Source organism: Strigops habroptila, chromosome 1, assembly GCF_004027225.2.
Source record: "Strigops habroptila isolate Jane chromosome 1, bStrHab1.2.pri, whole genome shotgun sequence".
Taxonomy (NCBI): domain Eukaryota; kingdom Metazoa; phylum Chordata; class Aves; order Psittaciformes; family Psittacidae; genus Strigops; species Strigops habroptila.
In genome coordinates this window covers 130,626,975-130,645,516 of record NC_044277.2, presented here as the reverse complement: position 1 = coordinate 130,645,516, position 18,542 = coordinate 130,626,975, and the positions used below count along the sequence as shown (strand labels likewise).

Sequence of the window (18,542 nt, the reverse complement as noted above, 5' to 3'; positions counted from 1 at the left end):
TTAGTTTTGGCCTCAGAAAATCCTTTAATCCATCAGATTTTTGCGTATCACTGAAAGTATGCAAGGAATCAGATGATGGTTTTCATCCTCGGCCAAGTACTGCAATCATAAAAGCATGTATTTAAGAACTGTTGGTTTTTTAGACAAATTACCCATGGTAAAAGGTAGCATTACCTTTAAATATAACACTTCATTTTCATCTTTAAATGAAGATGGGGAGAACTGGAAAGTCAAGTTTCAAACAACAGTAAAGTTTTGCAGCAGCTCATATTCCGTTTCCAAGCACAACAGCAGTTCTTCTCAGAGGCCTCTAAAAGCATTTGATGAGCTTCTCTTGACTGCTGTCTCACCTCAGACTGCTGTCTCTCCTCTCTCCTTCACTGGCCTCAGGAGCTGTAAGGAAAAATAATGATATTATTACTGTGTTTGCACTCAACTCCGTGTTACTGCTCAGTTTTGGTTTATTGTATTGATTATACAAAATTACTCCACTTTGCTTTTTGTTCCTATCACTCTGATCATTTTACTGATTTTCTAGATGGGCATTTGACAATACCAATTTTCTTGGAAATATTCAGTATCAAACAGTGGCCACAGTAGAGCTAATGAGTGTCACACAGAAATTCACATGAGATTCCGATCTGGACAGAATTTTTTATATGCATTACTGCTCTGTATTCCAAGTATGTTTTGGAAACAGGATAAATGGAAAAACTCAAATATATTCCCCCTCAAGTAATCTAGATCTTCGCAACATTCAAGAAAGATACATTTAAAATCCTGATGTGTCCCACATGACATAATTGGACAGCCTTAGTCTTTTTTATTTTGACCGTAGTGCTTTCCATTTTTATTTGTCTGTTTTTAAATCAACAAGGGATGTTTCCCAGACCAGTAGTGCAGAGTAGCTGGGATTTATTAGACTAAATCAATGGGAATACTAAAATGGAAGGAAAGTACTATCACTCCTAAGCCACAATGAAAAATAGAAAGTTTAATCATAGTACTAAAGTGAAATAGAATGTCTAGTCATAACATAGTACCTTTTTTACTGACATCATAAAGCATCAGCCTGCAATGGAAATCTGTTAAATTCCTCTTGCTTATGTTCTTGTATTATTTGTACCGATTTACAATGTAATCCTCAAGAATGAAATACCTACTGGAGTATCTTTGAAATGTAAGTCCATCCCTCCTCAACAGTCACTGAAGCTTCGTTCCTAAGCAGATGAATTTAACGCAGTCCCCAGACATTAAATTAAAGGGGAAATCCCAAAAGCGCATAATGGAGGTCTGCAGGAATTTCCTACATAGAGTTTAGGTGATTTTACACAAATGTTCATGTGTCGCTTCACTTTGGCTCCTTCTTCAGCCTTCTGAGGTGCATGCACTGTTGCACGGTTTTACTTTGTGGTGTGCTGACATTAAGCTTTAGAGGTCAGGAATTCTTTGCTGACATGTACCCTCTGCACCAAAAAACAAAGACAAGCTAAAGCTATCAGACCGAGTGACAGCTCCCTGAACCAGAGACTGACACTTAAGTGATTCAGACATGTCTGTAAGAATCTCAATTCTCTCCTTTACCCATAAAAATCTGAAGCATTTGGCTGGTTTGCAGTGAGTGTTTAGTGGTATTTATTTGCCGTGAAAACACAGTGCTTGTGGAATACTGTTAATCAAGTTAATAAAACAGCAGGGATCCATATTCTTACTGTTCCAGTTAAAACAGACGCAATTTTATTTCTGATTTTTATTGTTGTTGCTGATCACATGAACTAATAGACAAAATAAATTCAAAAAGGTTTTTGTAACAAAAAACTTTCAAAAACACACAGTATTACTGATTTTCTTTTGTCACTTCAGCAATTGGAGCTTGTTTTTCATATTTAATGGATGCACCATTTCACGTGTATTTCTCTTCATTATCAGCCATAAGGAAAAAAACAAAAAAATCAAGTAAACCCAATATCCTTCATGGAAGTGTTACCACACTAAATTATTAACATGAACTAGTACCCACAGCATTCCCACAACACCCTCTTCCTGTCTTCTACCAATTTCTCTGGGTATTCTCCCTTCAAAACAGCTGTTTCATGCCCAATCATCGGCATCTTTGCTTTTAGGGACCAATTTCCAGCATTTCAGTTATTTGAATAGTGCTGTCCCACCAGCTTCAACATGTCAGGAAGATGACCTGTGCTCTCTTTTACCCTTTGGCTGAGCCAACAGCTCACCAAAGGATGACTGAGCTCTTAGAGCCTCCAACCTCCTAGGTGCAACAGGAGCCAATTAAAAGACCCAGAAAACTTCTGGAGTCAGTGCAACCCCTTATCCTTGGCTGCTCTGGGGTTTTTTGTGTTGTTTGGTTGGTTTTTTTGGTTGTACGTGTGTGTTTGGTTTTGTTTTCTTGTGGAGGTTTTTGTTGGTTTTTTGTTTGTTTTACTGCAAATATGATACTTTGGATAGCATGAGATTATGATGTGTGTTATGATGGAAGAAGTACTGTTCTCCAGTCACTTTCCTTAGTTTCTCGGCTTCTCAACACTATACAAATTTGGACCACTAGCTATACAGACTCAACTCTCTTTTACTTGCGTACAAAACGTCTGCACTAATGCTCAACACTGATTTTGCCTGCAAGAGAATTCTGGCGAAGAAATATTAACTTTCCTGCTATTCACTTCCTGGCTTCTACGGTTAAAGGAAATAATCTACAAGCTTTCTGCCAAACATTAGAATTAGCAAACACGAGAAATGAGAGTTACCAAGGGAAGTTTCTGTTCTCTGGAAATGATTCCTTAACTTGATATGTGACGGAATGAAGAGAAGCAGCTGGAGCATATGGCACATTTCTGTGAATACCCTTGTTCAAGAACATCCACAGTAGGAATATACTGTATCACATGTGACACGTAAACCAATTTATACTCAAAGGAGACAGAGCTGTTTAATCATTTGGATCACTTGTTTAATCCATCTGACCTTCTGAATCCCACTTACACCAAGGAAAATACCTTGTGAATTGAATTCCAACACAGTGGGTCACATTTTATCTGTAAAAGATTATTAACAAGCTGTGTGCTGTAATGAACAGTTGGTTCTGTATGTTTAGAAAGAACAAGCTGTAATGGTAGCTACGTTGTGGAAACAGATCTGATTTGGTCTCATCTACAAACGAAAATCAATTCAGCACAAACTACTGAAAAATAGGTTCCTGCAGCAACCACTTCTCTTCCTTTGCAAGGGTCAGAAATGAAGGTTCATTGGTTTGAGCTTTTTCTCTTATGCGTATGACAAGCCACTACTGACAAATGAATGTACCTCTTTCACTACACTCGTTCAGAAAAATGGTAAATTTGTCATTTTGAATGTTTGTGCAGTTCTACTCATGAGTACTAGTTTGAGAAGCCTGACATCAGTGATATACCAAAAAACCTGAAAGGTAATGCAAACCTGTGGATAGAAAGACTTGTTACCTCATTTTCAACATTAATTCACAGCTTGAAGAAAAGACTTTGCCAAAAATAATTTAATAGTTACGTAGTTCTCAATTTCAGGAGCAGAAATACAGCAATCCACTGATATACAAGTACTAGGCCAGGTATGACAAAGTAGGAATAGGTGACCACGTTGGTAAGTACAAATTCACCTTTAACACCATCCAAAAATAAAGCAACAAACAGCACTTCAGAGGCAGCTCTGTCTTTTATGGATGAATTATTTGTATCACTAGATGCCCAAGACTGCCACAGAAAAGTGGACCATATTACTTCAGAATTCATGGAACATACTACTTCATTAGTATCTTCCAGATATTCTGGATTATTGAAAGTGTTCCATTAATCTGGAGGTACTATTTCAAAGTAACATCACCTTGGTTGCTAAATAATGAACTGGAAAAGGCCCTACCTGCAAGATGATTCTGGAAACCCTTTATTTTTTAAAGTGAAATGAAGGTACCTAAGCTAGTATTTTTCTACTTATCCCAGCAGCTCACCTGATGCAGAAAAGTGGAGTAAGCCAAACATAAAGCAAAACTAACTCTTACACAGTCAGTTGACACAACTGTGCTTCTGTTATTATGTGTCATTATTTGGAGCACATTTTGTTGCCCCCAGTGGCTGAAAATATATAAAGAAAATATGAGGTACGATGACGTCATGTGCGATTTGTCATGGTCTTTTCGGGAAAGATGTAGGCTCACAGTCCATGTTTCATAATGATGTTCATCTGCAGATGAACTACAGCACTGGTGCCTAACCTTTCTTTAGGGATAAGCTATTCACAAAGAAGCCACTCAGAAATGCTATGGCTCTGCTTTATTTGTTAGATATCATGAAACATGTGTCAGTCACATCAACACATTTAATGCACATGAAAGCACAATACATATGGATTGGTATTCATGAAGAAAGGCCTTCTGTGCATTCTGTAACATGACAGCACATTTGTGCCACCACGTCACCAAAATACTCTTTTATCTCCCACATTTTCATTATGGATAGACCATGGCAAAAGCAAGCTGTAGGCTGCCAGGATCCTTCATGTGGCTTGCAGTTTGCTATCTGTCCATACCTGGAAAGCAAGGGGCCACCTACAAGCTTGTATTTTTATCATCTCGGAATGGCAGAGCATGCATCCACATTGGAAGATGAAATGAGGGATCTGTGTGATATTTATTATAGCCCTGGATTCTCTTTTGGATCTAAAAGTACTGACCCGTTGTTATTCTCAACGTGACAAAATGGCTACAGAACTCTAAGTTATTGCCTCAGGCAAACCAGTACATACCATGCAGAACTTTAACTATGCTCAGTAAATCATGGCTATGAACAAAACTGAGTAGATTTCTGCACTGTCACACAGAGTGACTTCTAAGAACTTTGTTCAGTTCCCATATGCAATTAAATTCCCTCCAAACTATGACTGCAGTTTCATATAATTAGGAGACATGTTTTAGACTGCCAATGTTAAACACTGCAGCCACATTAGTAATGCTAGGAACCTAAAGACCTGGATCTGGCATTACAGCAAAAGGCAGCAGACTACCTGAGAGAGAACAAAAACATAGTACAGATATGATATATCTGGCTGAGTCAAGGGTGCTTGACTCACCCTTGCAAGATGTCTCATCAGTAGTGGTGTCAAACAGACAACAGCTGGATGATTTGGTCACTGCAAGGGGTTCTTGCAGACACCAGTAATTTGTCAGTCAGAAAAGAAAGCGTCTCAGTACTAATGCAGGCTCTGAATTTGTAAGGACAACAAGCCCCAGGCTCTGTACTGGCATTTTTTAGATACCAGGTCTAAATCCAAAACACCTTTCCCCATATTTCTAGTCAGAACTCTACGTTTCCAGACTGGACACACCGCACAGTCTGCTATCAAAGACGGAGAGGCACTTCCAATTTCACCCAGAAACACTTCTCTTACCACTCCATCTCTACCTTGCACTTACCAAAAGGCACTCCCCAGCCTCCAGAGGCGGTGCGCAAAGAGCGCTCATACCTTGACAGCTCCGGTAAACATAAACACATAAGCGCAGGGCCTACAGGCAGATGAAGGAGACCCACACCGTGTGTCAGCCCCTCACCCTCGAACGCACACCCCGATCCTGACGGATCGCCCTCAGCCTGCGGGGCCGGCCCCGCGGCGCCGCACAGCCCCTTCCGGGCTGCGGGCCGCATCACGCATGCCCACCGGCGGCCGAGGAACGGAACGGAACCCCGCGGCCGCCATTTTCTCGCCCTTCTCAGGGCAGGCCGGGACCGTCCCCCGCCGCGGCCGCCGAGGCAGTGTCTCCTCCCCGCCACCCGGCGGCGGCGCGATGGGGTCCGCCCACCGCCGTTGGCGCAGGGTTGCAAGGGCGGCTGGGCTCCTCCTCCTCCTCTCAACCCGTCCGCCGGCATGCCGAAGCTTAGCAAGGAGGCCAAGCAGCGGCTACAGCAGCTCTTCAAGGGCGGGCAGTTCGCCATCCGCTGGGGCTTCATCCCGGTTGTGCTCTACCTCGGTCAGTGGGGGCGGGGCACCGAAGGGGGTTTGGGGGGGGGTGGGAAGGTGGCGGCCATTGGCGAGGCTGAGGGACGGGACCAGGACACCCCCCTCCCCCGCCGTTCCCGCCCGGGCCGTTGTTGCCCGCGTGGCAGTAACGGGGGCGCGTTGTGGGGACGGCACGTGCGCGGGGGAGCCGCGCGCCGGCCGCCGCCACCCGCGCCCTGCGGCCCGGCCCCGCGCACGCGCGGGGGGGTGAGGCGGGGAGCGCTGAGGTGAGCGGCGGCGGCGGCGGCCCGGAGCCCGTGCGTCGGGGCAGGGCGAGGGCTCGCCCCTGGCTGAGCGGCCGGACAGGGGCATGGGGGTTTTTTTTTGTGTGCCTTTTTTTCCTCTTCTTTGAAAAGGCTTTTCTGCCCGTTTCCCTTCACGGAGGACGTCCCCGCGTGCCCTCTGGGGAGCGGGCGGAGCGCGCACCGGAGCAGCGTAACAGCAAACGAAGCTGCGGTTCGATCATGCATCAGAGGCTGAGGGCTTCAGCAGGCTCGCCTGCGTGTTTCTTGCAGTAGGGAGGCTGTGTGTGAGGGGAAGCCGTCTGCGGCTGGAGCTCTGCCTTGTGGTGCCTCAGCTTCATGGCCGAGGTTGAACTTCCAGCTAGGTGCGGGTTACAGTCTCTCCCAAAATGGCGTGGCTCCTGTTTATGAACTGCTGTGGTTGCCCTGATGTCATGGCTGGCGCCCCGGATGTATTTCACTTGCTCCTGCCGTGGGGCTGGCTAGGCATCATTGCCACATGGCAGTTGTCCCGCTGAATTTGGGCTGTGTGCCATCAGCTGTCCTCGTTAAAGAGCCTGACCCACTTAAAATACACACGTGTGCAAGAGGCCTGACAGTTTCGTTCACTTCTTTTATGACAGGGGGTCCCAGGAAGGCTGATCCCTGCAATTAATCTGGTTTACCGTTGGCCTTTTGGGAAAAACACCTTAGGCAGGTGTGCCCTGCCTTGAATGCAAATATGAAGGAGGGCTGGGAGCTTGATGTGTTTACAGTCCAAACTGATAGGTTGTTTTAATTGAAGGGAATGCAGCCCTTCAGATTTGAAGGCTTTGATTGTTCACATAGTAGATAACAATCAGGAAAAAGTTGGTCTCTTTAAGTTGCATTCATGCTTTAACAAGTACAAGAGATCGCTTCAAGCACAAAAACCCCCAAATTGGTGGTATTACGTTTAAACTTCAATTGTATTTCCATTTTTAGTTTATCAGTTATTTTAAATTGGTATCTTTTGGGTGGGAATTTCAGCAGTGTTTTGTGACCTAGTTTTGCTCTTGCTGAGTTTTCATTTTAATTTTACTTTCATGACAGTATCTATGAATATGGGAAAGATGCTCTTTGTTCTGAGGGACACCAGAGGAAATGAAAGAAGTTACTTCAAGTCATATAAAGCCACCTAATTGTGTTTATGGTTGCACTAATATCAGTGTGCCTACTATATTTCCATTCTGTAGCAGTGAGAAACTAAGTTGTAGTAGTTTAACTTCATACCCCCAGAAAATAAGTGTGCTATTCCACCTCTGTATTGCCTTCTTATGAATTTGTCTGCTCTAAGTGTAAGCAGATGGGAGGGGGATGTGCAGGTGCCACCTTTGCTTGCCTTAGCCACATGGAGGTGACATGCACTTGAAGTCTGGTAGAATTGGAAAAACCTCTTCTGTACCAGGGTTACATTTGAGTCTGAGAGGGAAGGTGTGATGCAGCACAAGTGCAAGAGGCTACACAGCCCTTGGTGTCACTGGTTCAAAGTAAATTTGTGTATTGACCCTTGCTTATGTGAAATAGACACTAAACTAAACATAGGCAAGGAAACTTTCAGAAACTTTGAGCTTTGAACTCTTTCTGAAAGGCTTTCTGGGTCTCTAGGTCAAGATGGGATGCTTAAGGAATGTAAGAGGGAGCTCGGAATGTGGAAGTGCAATTATAGGTAACTGGTCTGGGGTTTTTTTGAACTTGAGGTGTCTGCCCTTGTTGGGAGTAGGTAAATTAGACCAGTGATGTTTTGTTAAACCTGCCATTTTATTTAAAAGTACTGGGGGCAAGGGAAGCCAGGTGCATTCACACACATGGAGTGTGACTCCTAATACAATTTCATGAATTTTAAAGTGATTTTGCTGGACAGCATGGCAACCAAAGTAAGTGGATTGGTATGTTTAACAGTCTCAAATCACACAAGGTTATCTTCAAAGAGCTAACCTAGTGCCTGTGAAGTTAATGGAAAATTTTCCATTAACCTTCATGGTCTGTGTTTCAGACAAGCTGACATTAACTATTTATTTTCTGTAAGCAAGGGAAATAATATATTTTTCATATAACATCCATTTCTAGGTAGCAAGTGTAGGAGACAGCACGTTGAACAGTGCATGAAGTGTATGATTCTGCTTCAAGACTTTTAAATTACAGTCCAGTGGGCAAAGATATTTCATACAGTGAATTTTCAGTTGCTTCTCTAGCATATGTTTGCTTTGATGAATTGGTATTTGAGTTATTAGCTGGGGATGAACTCTTCATAATTAACTTTCCATTTTCCTGGCTGTGAGTAGATTCACAAACATCTTGTTTCTTTGCAAGCTTTACTACTAGGTAGCTTTTCAAAAAGTGCCAGTAAAACCAGAAGATTTTAGGGTTTAATTGATTCGACATTTAGAATTCTGTCATCCTACATTGAGCAAACTGTTACTGAAATATTACTTCTAAGTTCTGCATCAGGTGTCATTGCAGAAGATGGCCTGTTAGGACTCAGGGTGCTCGCTCCTACCAGTTATAGGTGTCACTGGTGGTACTAGGTTGTTTTCTGGACAACAGTTAAAATCTGTGTGTTTGTGTGTATGTCTTGGTAACTTCCTCCCTCCCACATAGCGAGTTGACCCTGAATTTTAAATCAGATAAAGATGCAGGTAAGAATTAAAGAAAAACTATAAAACTGTACACTTGTATTTATTTTCTCTGTTTTCTGACCCTGATGAGAATGTGCAATTTTTATTCAGATTTATACACAACTTCATGAATCACAGTTCTCTGCTCAGTGGGTTTTCTTTTTCATTGCAGTTTTATGGGATGGAATAATTTGATAGTGATTTAAGTACGTAGGCATGTGCACATACATATTTTTATATATATATGTATGTAATGTATGTTTCACTTCAGGTTTTAAGAGAGGTGCAGATCCTGGAATGCCTGAGCCAACCATCTGGAGGTACGTATCTGTTCCAAATGTACATGCAAACCCAGTGCAGCTAGTTACTGTTTTGAATGTTATCTCTGGACAGCAACAGTTGGGAAGGTTGCTTTCATCCTTTTTTTTTTTAATTATTTAGCATGAAAGCACAGCTGCTTGAGGTTCTTTATTTCTTTGGAAATTCAAATGATAAGACAGCCAAACACAAGTTCTTGGGAGGACCTTTCTCTTAACCTTGCACGGCTTTTAATATATGGGGCTTCCTGTACCTTTTCAGTGGAAGCTGCCCCTCTAATCTGTTATAAGGCTAGTTTATGCAAGTTCCTGCACTTCTCTGCTCCCTAGCATGAATTTAAACCAAAACCCAGTCTTCCTCTGCCTTTGCAGATGTGGTAGCAACACTGCATAAAGGTTGCATGAAATAAAGGGCTATGTCCTTCAGTATTAGTCATTGTCATGAAGCAAAGTGCATTTGCTCATGTTGCCTCTTTTGTGGGGCTGTTTATTAATGCTGCAATAACACAGCATTAGTAATACTTGAATGCTTGTGGTATTTGAGTTTTATTGGAGGGCTCCCTTGGGTCAAAATGATTAAAGCTCTGAAGAAGGGGTGACGGTTCTATTTTACTTGAAATAACTTTGGTTAACGTGCAGAACCAGGTATTCCTGAGACAGAGAATTGATAGACTGTATTGTTTGCAAAGTCACATATTAACTCTTCTAGCTTCACATAGTTACAATATATAGAAATCCCCTTCTTAGGATGCAGTGATTCGAGGGAGCTACTTTTAACAGTAGAAAATATGGAAAAAAGTGTCAAGATCATGTTACAATTTCGGTAGACTCTGTTGTTCTAAGAACTGGCTTGCTGGAGTTGTTTTCTGTGGACACTGTTTCTATGTTTAGCTCCACTAGCAGTTTGAGACTTTGACTTAGTCGACCAAGTATTTCTCTGCACAGCATCAAGTATGTATTTCATACCAGAGTGTTATATACATAGATACCAGAAGCGTGTGTTTGCTCTAATCCAGAGCTTACAGATGCTTATTTTTGTGAGCATGTGTTCATGCTCTGTAGGCTTAAATTTTGTTTTAAAGGTGACATTATTTCAGTATTTTGGGGCTAGCATTTATTCTGTACATTTACAGGGCTGTTCCTCCAGATTTGTGTTTTCCAAATATCGATTTAAAAACAAGTACATGCTGCAAATCTGACTTCTGTTTCCTCCCCCTCCCCTTCCAGTCTACTTTGGGGATGAAGGAAGTGGTGGTCCTGTTCTAGAACCAGCCGATGGACAGAGAAAGTGTCTGAAGATGCACATTCCAGAGGATGGGGCGGACACTTACACCAGCTGGCTCAATCAGCTTGCTAATGACATAGGTTGTACATATAACAAAATGGAGTTTATATGGACCTAACTTATTTGCATTACAGTGTAATTAAATAAATACAATTTGAATGGATATGCATTGGTTTTAAGTCTTTACATAAAGTTTAATGTAGTAATACCTTCATTACAGAAAGGATAACCCAACCCATTCCAAAACATGATGACTTTCAACCCCCATATTTATCTCAGTTACAATGGTCTTTTGGATGGATTCCTCTTTATCTTCACAGTAACCAGGAAAGTGAGCTGATGTTTTAAATACTTCAATAATCTTCAAAGATTTTTTGCCCAAATGTTGGTAAGCCTCTGCAGCTGGTTACTATGGGTTTTGTTGTTGGTTTGTTTTGGGCTTTTTTCCCCTTCCTCTTGAAATCGTTCATCTCTGTAGACATTTAAGAGTTGAGAGATGTATATGTTTTTTCCTAGCATAGTCAGAAAATGAAAAGTATGCTTTTTCTGCCAAATTTACCTTTAAACACTATGTACATTTTCCGTAATTTGGAATGGGGTGGGAGGACACAACAAAAGTGCTCTTGGTGTGTATATGTATATAGTGCTTTTATTGTAAGAGGATGTTATTAATGTGTAACGGAAGGAAGAAAACAAAGTCTCTGCTTTAGTTTTACTCCAAAGTCTTACTCTTTGGAGTATTGTTGGTTTGGCTTCAGTTGGTTTTCCCCCTTTTATAACCAAAATTCAAAAAAGGTGGGAAACATTAATGAGAGTTAATGCAAACCAGCAAGTTCCTTAAAATTCCATTAATCACAGTAATTAAATCAAATGTCATGACATAGTGGAATAGCTAAAGATAATAGACCGCTGACAGGGGAACAGAGCAAGGGCTGAACACAACACTTTTCTTGTTACCCTATATCCTGTTGCTAAGCTCATCTTTTCTAGTGCCTTTTTTCTAATGGTAACTTGAGATTAATGTAACCGCTCATATGTCTTAAATTATGAAAGGAGTTCAAATTCTGATCCTTTTTCTTGACTGATTCTACTTACAATATTAATGAAATAATTGGTTGGTACTTAATAGTGGCTTTAATGGTGATCAGAAATATTTTCTTTTGTAGAATCTAGTGGAATAACCTGAGAAATCAATATTAAGAGATAGGTTTATTCAGTGTAAAGTAACTTTGGTTTCTCAAAATCTGATTTTGCATTTCTCAGAGTTTACAATACCCAAAATGCAGCAATAGATGGATGGACCCAAACACCTGCAGGAGTGTCTTTCATGTGCTCTATAGTGTGTCAGACATTTGAGGATGTGGTTTGTGGGTCTTAACCGCCACGTGGTTGCTCTGGCTGCTTTCCAGGAATAATAGCATTTGGCAAGAGGCAGAGAAATAGGGAAGTGTTTTTATCTCTTTCATGAAGTTTTACATAAGCATGGAAGACCAGGGACAGGCCAGATTCCATGACTTCAGCATGCTGAAAATTTCCCTTGCAAGTACGTGTAATTCAGGGTTTTTTGAGACTTGGAATTATTGGATAAATATTGCTTATGCAATTCTTCTTAAAATTTCACTTTAAGCACATTGGATAGCAATTTTTTGACAATTCACTGCTGTTGTGGAAATAGGGGAAATTATTGTTCTCTTAAAAAAAAAGATCAAGTATAGTTCAGGAAAGTCATTAGCATAGAACTCTGGGTTTTCAAATTGAGGGTAAAAGTCTTTCACGGTACATTTAAATTAAATTGAATACCAATATGTTGTATAAAACCACCAGACACTTTGAATTAGTATAACGTGCTCTCTGTAACTAAAAGGTGGGTGAAACTCCTTAAACACTTCTTTTCTTCTCCCTGGAAAAAACCCCAGCGGAATAAGCATTATTCATAAGTCTTGGTAATGAATTGTAAGGTAGCAAAAAACCAGAATGGGAGAAATTTTCAAGTTTAAAAATGAAGGCATCTTTAGTAGCAATGTCTTGAAATTACTTTGCAGTTATTTTTCACAAAATTCAGATGTGCTTGTAAGAGCAGGTCAGTGTTTTGTGAAGTTGTATGTTAAACGATTTTCTGTGAAGAACCTTAATTCCTTAAAATACCTTCAGCAGATATGCTAGTTTTATCAAGACTTTGTTTTGGTGGTGGTGCTGGGGAGAAGAGGGCAGGTCTTTGGAGTAGAGTGGAGGGACCCTCACGTTTGTCAAGGCTGTGGGCTAGGGACTTGAGCTGCTCTGCTTGACTGTATTGATCTCTGTGAAGCCAATTGTTGGCTTCCACAGCCAAGTATGGATTCTTCCCTGTAGCGGAGTTTGTGATGCAGTTCTACGAGAACATGTATGAACTCTTAGTGTTGGAATAAAGTCGATGAGTGTAGTTTATTGAAAATTGAGCTGTGACTTCTGCAGCTGAGCTCAAGGCTACAGTCTGAGCTGTGTGAAATAGTCACACTTTCCTGTATGCTCTGAAGCTAGTATGAGCTTTGAGGTATCCAGCTGATTTTACCTGGAGATAGGAATTGTTTGTGCCTGCAAAGTGGAGGTGGAGTGTGCTTGTGGTTGCCTTAGTGTCGGGGAAATACCCCAGGTGGGAGGCTGTGCTGGAGCCTGTTGTACCTGGTGACAAACAGTTGCGCAAGGGACCGAGGGGTATGTTTCCACCTGGACCAGTCTTTAGAAAATCAAAGGTTGCAGTACTTAAATGAAGGCCCAAAATGAAGGCATCCTAAATGAAGGCATCTTGAGGATTTTAATGCAAGATGAATGCCCTGTTCTCCATCTTGAATGACCTGCAATCCCATGCCCATGGTCCTTTTGCATCAGAAAGACAGTGTTTCTCCCTGACAGAAGGTGCTGCTCTGCCTCTTGACCTCCTCCTGGGGGAGTGACAGTGACAGCAATGGCTGTTGTTTAGCTTCTGAGGAGGGTGTCTGTGAGCAAGGGATTGTCCTTAACCCAGAACTGAAGAAACAGGCTGTTTCTCCTCCTCCAGCCAGACTCTGTGTGGAATACTAGCGAAGTGTCAGGAGGTTATAATGGGCAAGGAGCAATATGGTATCCTGTCTGTCCTGGGTTCAGCTGTAACACTTGCTTTTCTCCTTCCTAGTAGCTGGTGCAGTGCTGTGTTTCGGCTTTAGTCTGAGAACAATGCTGATAACACACCAATGTTGTAGTTGTTGCTCAGTAGCGCTTACTTTGATCAAGGACTTTTCAGTCTCTCATGCTCTGCCAGTGAGGAGGGGCACGGGAAACCAGGAGGGAGCAGAGACAGGACACCTGACCCAAACTAGCCAAAGGAGTATTCCATACCACAGCACATCACGCCCGGTATATAAACTGGGGGGAGTTACCCAGAAGGCCCAGATCGCTGCTCGGGTCAGGCTGAGTATCAGTCGATGGGTGATGAGCAATTGTATTGTGCATCACTTGTGTTTTCTGAGCTTTAATTTCTTCTCTGTTGTTTCCTGTTATTGTTAGTATTCTTTCTATTATCACTATATTTTAGTTACTAGATTGTTCTTATGTCAACCCGTGGGGTTTACATTCTTTTAATTCTCCTCCCCATCCTGCCCTGGACGAGGGGAAAATAGGGGGATGAGTGAGTGGCTGTGTGGTGCTGAGTTACCGGCTGGGCCTACACCACAATACTGTCTTCTGAGTATCTTGTTCACTGGCACACTGATCACAAAGCTGGTGGTGGTTTTACCATTCAGGAGCAATTTCTGTATCTCCTATTATTTCTATGTTTTTTTTAAAAAACTGCCTCTCCCATTGTTGTATTCAGCTGGAGTCAGAAGATCAGTTATGACCTGGTACCATTGGGTAATGGTGGCCAACATGGTGGGCAGCACCTCTTCAGCCCACAGTTGTAACAACCCCTTTAGCAAAGCATCTCCTGCAGGGTTGGCCCTGAGGAACTGCCCTTAGGTGTGGGCAAAGATGTTGGGAGGCAGGAAGGTAGGCAGAAAAGTTAGGGTCCCAAAAAGAGAATAAAGACAAGGAGGTTGGTCAGAAGAAGAAGAAAGAGTGGAAGAAATGGATGAGGTTTTTAAAGGTGAAATGAAGTAAGAAGTGAGAAAAAGGTGTGCTTATCAGAGGAGAAGCCACAGAGCCCTGTGGTATTTGGTGTGTGATGCTAAGGGAGTCTTGTTGGTGGAGTTTGGTGGTTGTCTTGGTCTTGGTGTGTGGACTGGGGATCTCCTGGTGGTAGGGTGTGACAAATTGGTCCATTTTGTGTCAGTGTTAAAGAAGAGAGGGGAAAAAAGAGAAGATATCTGGCTTCCAGTATAAGTTTGTTCTTTGTAAGTTGATCTACAAAGGAACCTACTTGTTTGTTCCAAAAACTCTTCGAGGCCTGGCCAGCTGTAAGGTAAAAATGAAGCTGATAAGAAATTTGTAACAAGTATTTAATTCTACTTCAATTTGTGTAGACATGGCTGGTATAAAGTCACTGTACTGCATCTCATCACAGTTATGAAACAGAGGATACGTGCTTTTTTTTCCTGCTTGAATTAAGTCAACAGCAAAACTCACGTGAACTTAAACCTATAGCTTTGAGGTATGTGGTCTCTGCAGACTAAAGCAGCATTCATAACTTTGTCACGCACCTGTCCTGGCAATGTATAAAACCCATCCTTTGCTGCTTGGTGCAGTCATCTTCCGAATGGCCATAATTACAAAGTGCTTTTGAAGATGTATTTTTATTGCATTGTGTTGTAAATGAAACGGATCTAACACATTGAGTTTTATCTGCAAAAAAAAGGTTAAAATGAGCTATATACCCTGGATATTTGTTACAGACTTGGAATTTAAGCTATGATGATATATTTGGAAATAAAAGCTCATTACATCTGTTCTCACCACAGGAGCAGAGACCACATCCTGGTGAAATGTCATATGACTAATTTAATTTTTACAAGTGACTATTTAATTGCAATAACTTCTAAATACTTTTCCATGATGGTGTGCAATGCATTAGCTATTTCTTGGTTAAACTTGTGGGTTGCATGCATTGTTTCTTGGTTATGCTTAGGTTAATTCAGGAGTAGGGGATGGGTAAGACAGATGGGGTGCTTATCTGCTGACTGGAAAAGGGTATATACTCTTTGATTATTTCTTCTGATAAATCGATTCCAAGTTTCTATCAAAAATAAGTTTGAGCAACTGCAAAGCAGGGAGCAGTTATTAGCCTGGGAAGTGAGTTAAGCCTGGATTTCCAGTTATGTTCCAATTCTGTTTCTCAGGGTCCACTTTATTCTTGTAGAGACCGCCCATACAGTGCAGTTTATGACAGTGCAACCTGAAACAGTCCCTTTCCAGCTGGGCTGGAAGATTGGCTGTACAATTGCCTTCATCCCTGATGGTCTCTCTTCTAACAAATTACATTTTCTTTTATAGTCCTATCCCAGTCTACTGAGCTATATATTTAGGAGGGGTGCAGGTCTTGCAATTTGAGGGACATCCTTGAACTTGATCCTATTTGTTAAGGCATGCTAATGTGGGACCCACGGGCATAGTCAATATATGGGACCTTTTCCCTGTGTATCTGTTCCTAGATTGTTAGAAGTTTAAGAGGACTATTGCTGTGCAGTAGTGATGGTGTGGCAGGTAATTTTTCTCTTGAGCTAAGGATGGGACTTTGAGCTTTCCCTAGGTGATTTTACTTCTCTGTGTAACAGCTCTAAATGATTCTCTCAGGTAATAAAACTTAATATAATTTGCTTATACATCATATTGTTCTTATTTGTATAGTACAGAAAGTGAAGAATGTAGTACTGTATCTATTAATATTGAAGTTCAAAGGGATAAAGAAAAAACTAATCTTAAATACATTTGCTGTTATTGAAACCAGTCAGAATTCTGCTCTCAGTACAGTTGAAATGGAAAAAAATCTTGAAAATACAGTGTTAGATAAGCACTGTCTGGTGGCAGTGCGTTTGGCAGAGCAAATGAAATCTCAGTGTCTGGAATCTGAAGATTAATGTTTAATTTTTTAAAAATATATTTTTCTCATGAAAGGTTGAATCTTCTTAAATTCTGAGCACTGAATAGAAATTCAAATTGCAAAATTTCTGTAGTGCTTTTCTTTTTTTGATGACCGCCAAAGTCAGTCTTGAAAGTATACTGACATTTGGTTAAAGAAGTTTAGATTACAGAAATCAGTTGGTTTTGGTAAGAGTTCAGGGAGGAAATGATGTTTCAGGATTGGTGCCTGCAGAAGTTGCATTTTCTGGAGGTGAAGGGCTGAGTTTTGTTTTTTCTCTTATCAAGAAGAAAGAAATCCACAGAGAGAGATCAGAAATTGTTATCTAATCATTTGCCTAGGGAAGCAAGGCTTTACAGAAAGCTTCCTACCCAATATCACATGGTTTGTAGTAATATGCACAGACCTGGTAGCACTTCTTGACCATTAGGATCTGACTTTGATGTGCGGTATTGTAGACTTACCTTTCCACCATTTTATCTTTTAAACTGAATACAGAAAGGTTTATTACTCACAAATAACAGTGGCAGACTTAGCTGGATGGGAAACTTCCCCCTAAGCCAACCTAATGGCTCATTACTGCTGAAAAGTGATCCTGCTCCTCTTGCTTCACTGGTGCTGTAACTCTTCCATCTCTTGTAGCACCAGCTCTGACTTGCTAACCTCACTTGCTGTCAGCTGCTAATAAAATCTGTGAAGGTGCTAGAGATGCAGACAGTCTCATTTGAGTAGCTGTTGTTCTTTCTGCCAGAACTTACCAGTGTTTACATCATATGAAAATGATATTTCAGACACTGTCATTGCAAAACAAAAGTGATTTTGCATGACAAATGAGTATTAGGTTGCATTCTGTCTTTTTTTTCCTTCCTTTATCACTGTCTCTTAACACCATGAGCTTTTTTTTGCATACCGTAGAGTGTATGCATGCTTCTTAAAATAGCTTTACCCTCTTCCTGCATTGGGAAAGCAAATTCAGGATGAAGGGAGTTAGTAAGCTCTTGAGCATTCCAAAATCTCTGTGTGGGGTTAATGAGTAGGGATGCAATGGGAACGTGGGGAAGGGCTAGATGGGATCTTCAGGAAGAGGGGAAGAGGCTCATTGTGTACAGCAGCAGCCAAAATGCTGCTTTGGTGGGTAGTTTCCTAGGTTTTCTAGGCAATTACTAGCAGCTCTTTTTGGGTTCGGTTTTGGTGGTGGTGGTTTTTTTTCCCTTGCTCTCCAGTAGAAGCGATGAGGTATTTCATTGTTACTAAAAGTATTACAGTTATTTTTGAGGATTCATTTATAAGAGTTAGGAATGCTCATTTTTACTGTTGTTGGGTGTGTTTTGTGTTTGTGCTGGTCTGCCAACCAAAATAAATGTCCATGTGTATTTACTGATTGTTGTAAAATACTTTCTACACAGCAAACTGGAAAAAGGACAGTAAGTTGGTTAGTTCGAGAAGCATCGTAACATGCTCAGCAGTGTTTAGTTCTCCTCTGGCTGCAATGTGGACAAGCACCAATGAGTGTAGATTTTAGCAAGTGGTGGTTCTCCTTAGGGCAGCCCCTGAAGTTGGCACAGTGAAGTGAAATGATGGCCACCAAGGCAGCTGCTGCATGAAGTACCCTGAGAACTGCAGGTGGCTATGGAGGAGCCACAGGTAAAGTATGGCAGCTCAGTGACAGCATCAGTGATACCCTTCACTCTAGGAAGGACTTGAAAGTTGACCTCCCCACCCAGCAAGTGGTTGACCTTTACTCATCTTCTACACTGTGAATGCTCCATCCCTGGCAGCGTTCAAGGCCAGGCTGGACGGGGTCTTGGGTGACATGGTTTAGTGTGGTGTCCCTGCCCATGGCAGGGGTTTTGGAACTAGATGACCTTAAGGTCATTTCCAACCCAAACCATTCTATGATTCTGTGATTCTATGTCTTTACTAGAATTGTGGACAACCTGGGGTGGCCATGAGCTGAAGGGTGCTGGTGGGATGTGTGGACACTTGTCCATCAATTGT

At 41.6% G+C, this 18,542-nt stretch overlaps 2 protein-coding genes and 1 non-coding gene across 5 annotated transcripts; 1 reads left to right on the top strand and 2 right to left on the bottom strand.

The window, feature by feature from the left end:
- LOC115603673 lies at nucleotides 1-5,709 on the bottom strand. Of its 3 annotated transcripts, XM_030475771.1 has the most exons (3): nucleotides 5,459-5,709; nucleotides 351-393; nucleotides 1-99 (listed from the first exon to the last, which is right to left on the bottom strand). In XM_030475771.1, the coding sequence occupies exons 1-3, from the start codon at nucleotides 5,685-5,687 to the stop codon at nucleotides 69-71; spliced, it is 303 nt and encodes a 100-aa protein (XP_030331631.1). In that variant the 5' UTR covers nucleotides 5,688-5,709; the 3' UTR covers nucleotides 1-68. The 3 variants fall into 3 exon arrangements, 1 of the variants encoding a protein (XP_030331631.1); XR_003989960.1 differs by having other exon boundaries at nucleotides 1-1,917; XR_003989961.1 differs by having other exon boundaries at nucleotides 1-1,466.
- LOC115600813 lies at nucleotides 8-95 on the bottom strand. Its single transcript, XR_003989171.1, has one exon. It is a non-coding gene; the product is annotated as a small nucleolar RNA SNORD93 (small nucleolar RNA).
- Nucleotides 5,665-10,682, top strand: TOMM7 (translocase of outer mitochondrial membrane 7). Its single transcript, XM_030475793.1, has 3 exons — nucleotides 5,665-6,010; nucleotides 9,189-9,237; nucleotides 10,462-10,682. The coding sequence occupies exons 1-3, from the start codon at nucleotides 5,908-5,910 to the stop codon at nucleotides 10,475-10,477; spliced, it is 168 nt and encodes a 55-aa protein (XP_030331653.1). The 5' UTR covers nucleotides 5,665-5,907; the 3' UTR covers nucleotides 10,478-10,682.
- The last annotated feature ends 7,860 nt before the right edge of the window (nucleotides 10,683-18,542 follow it).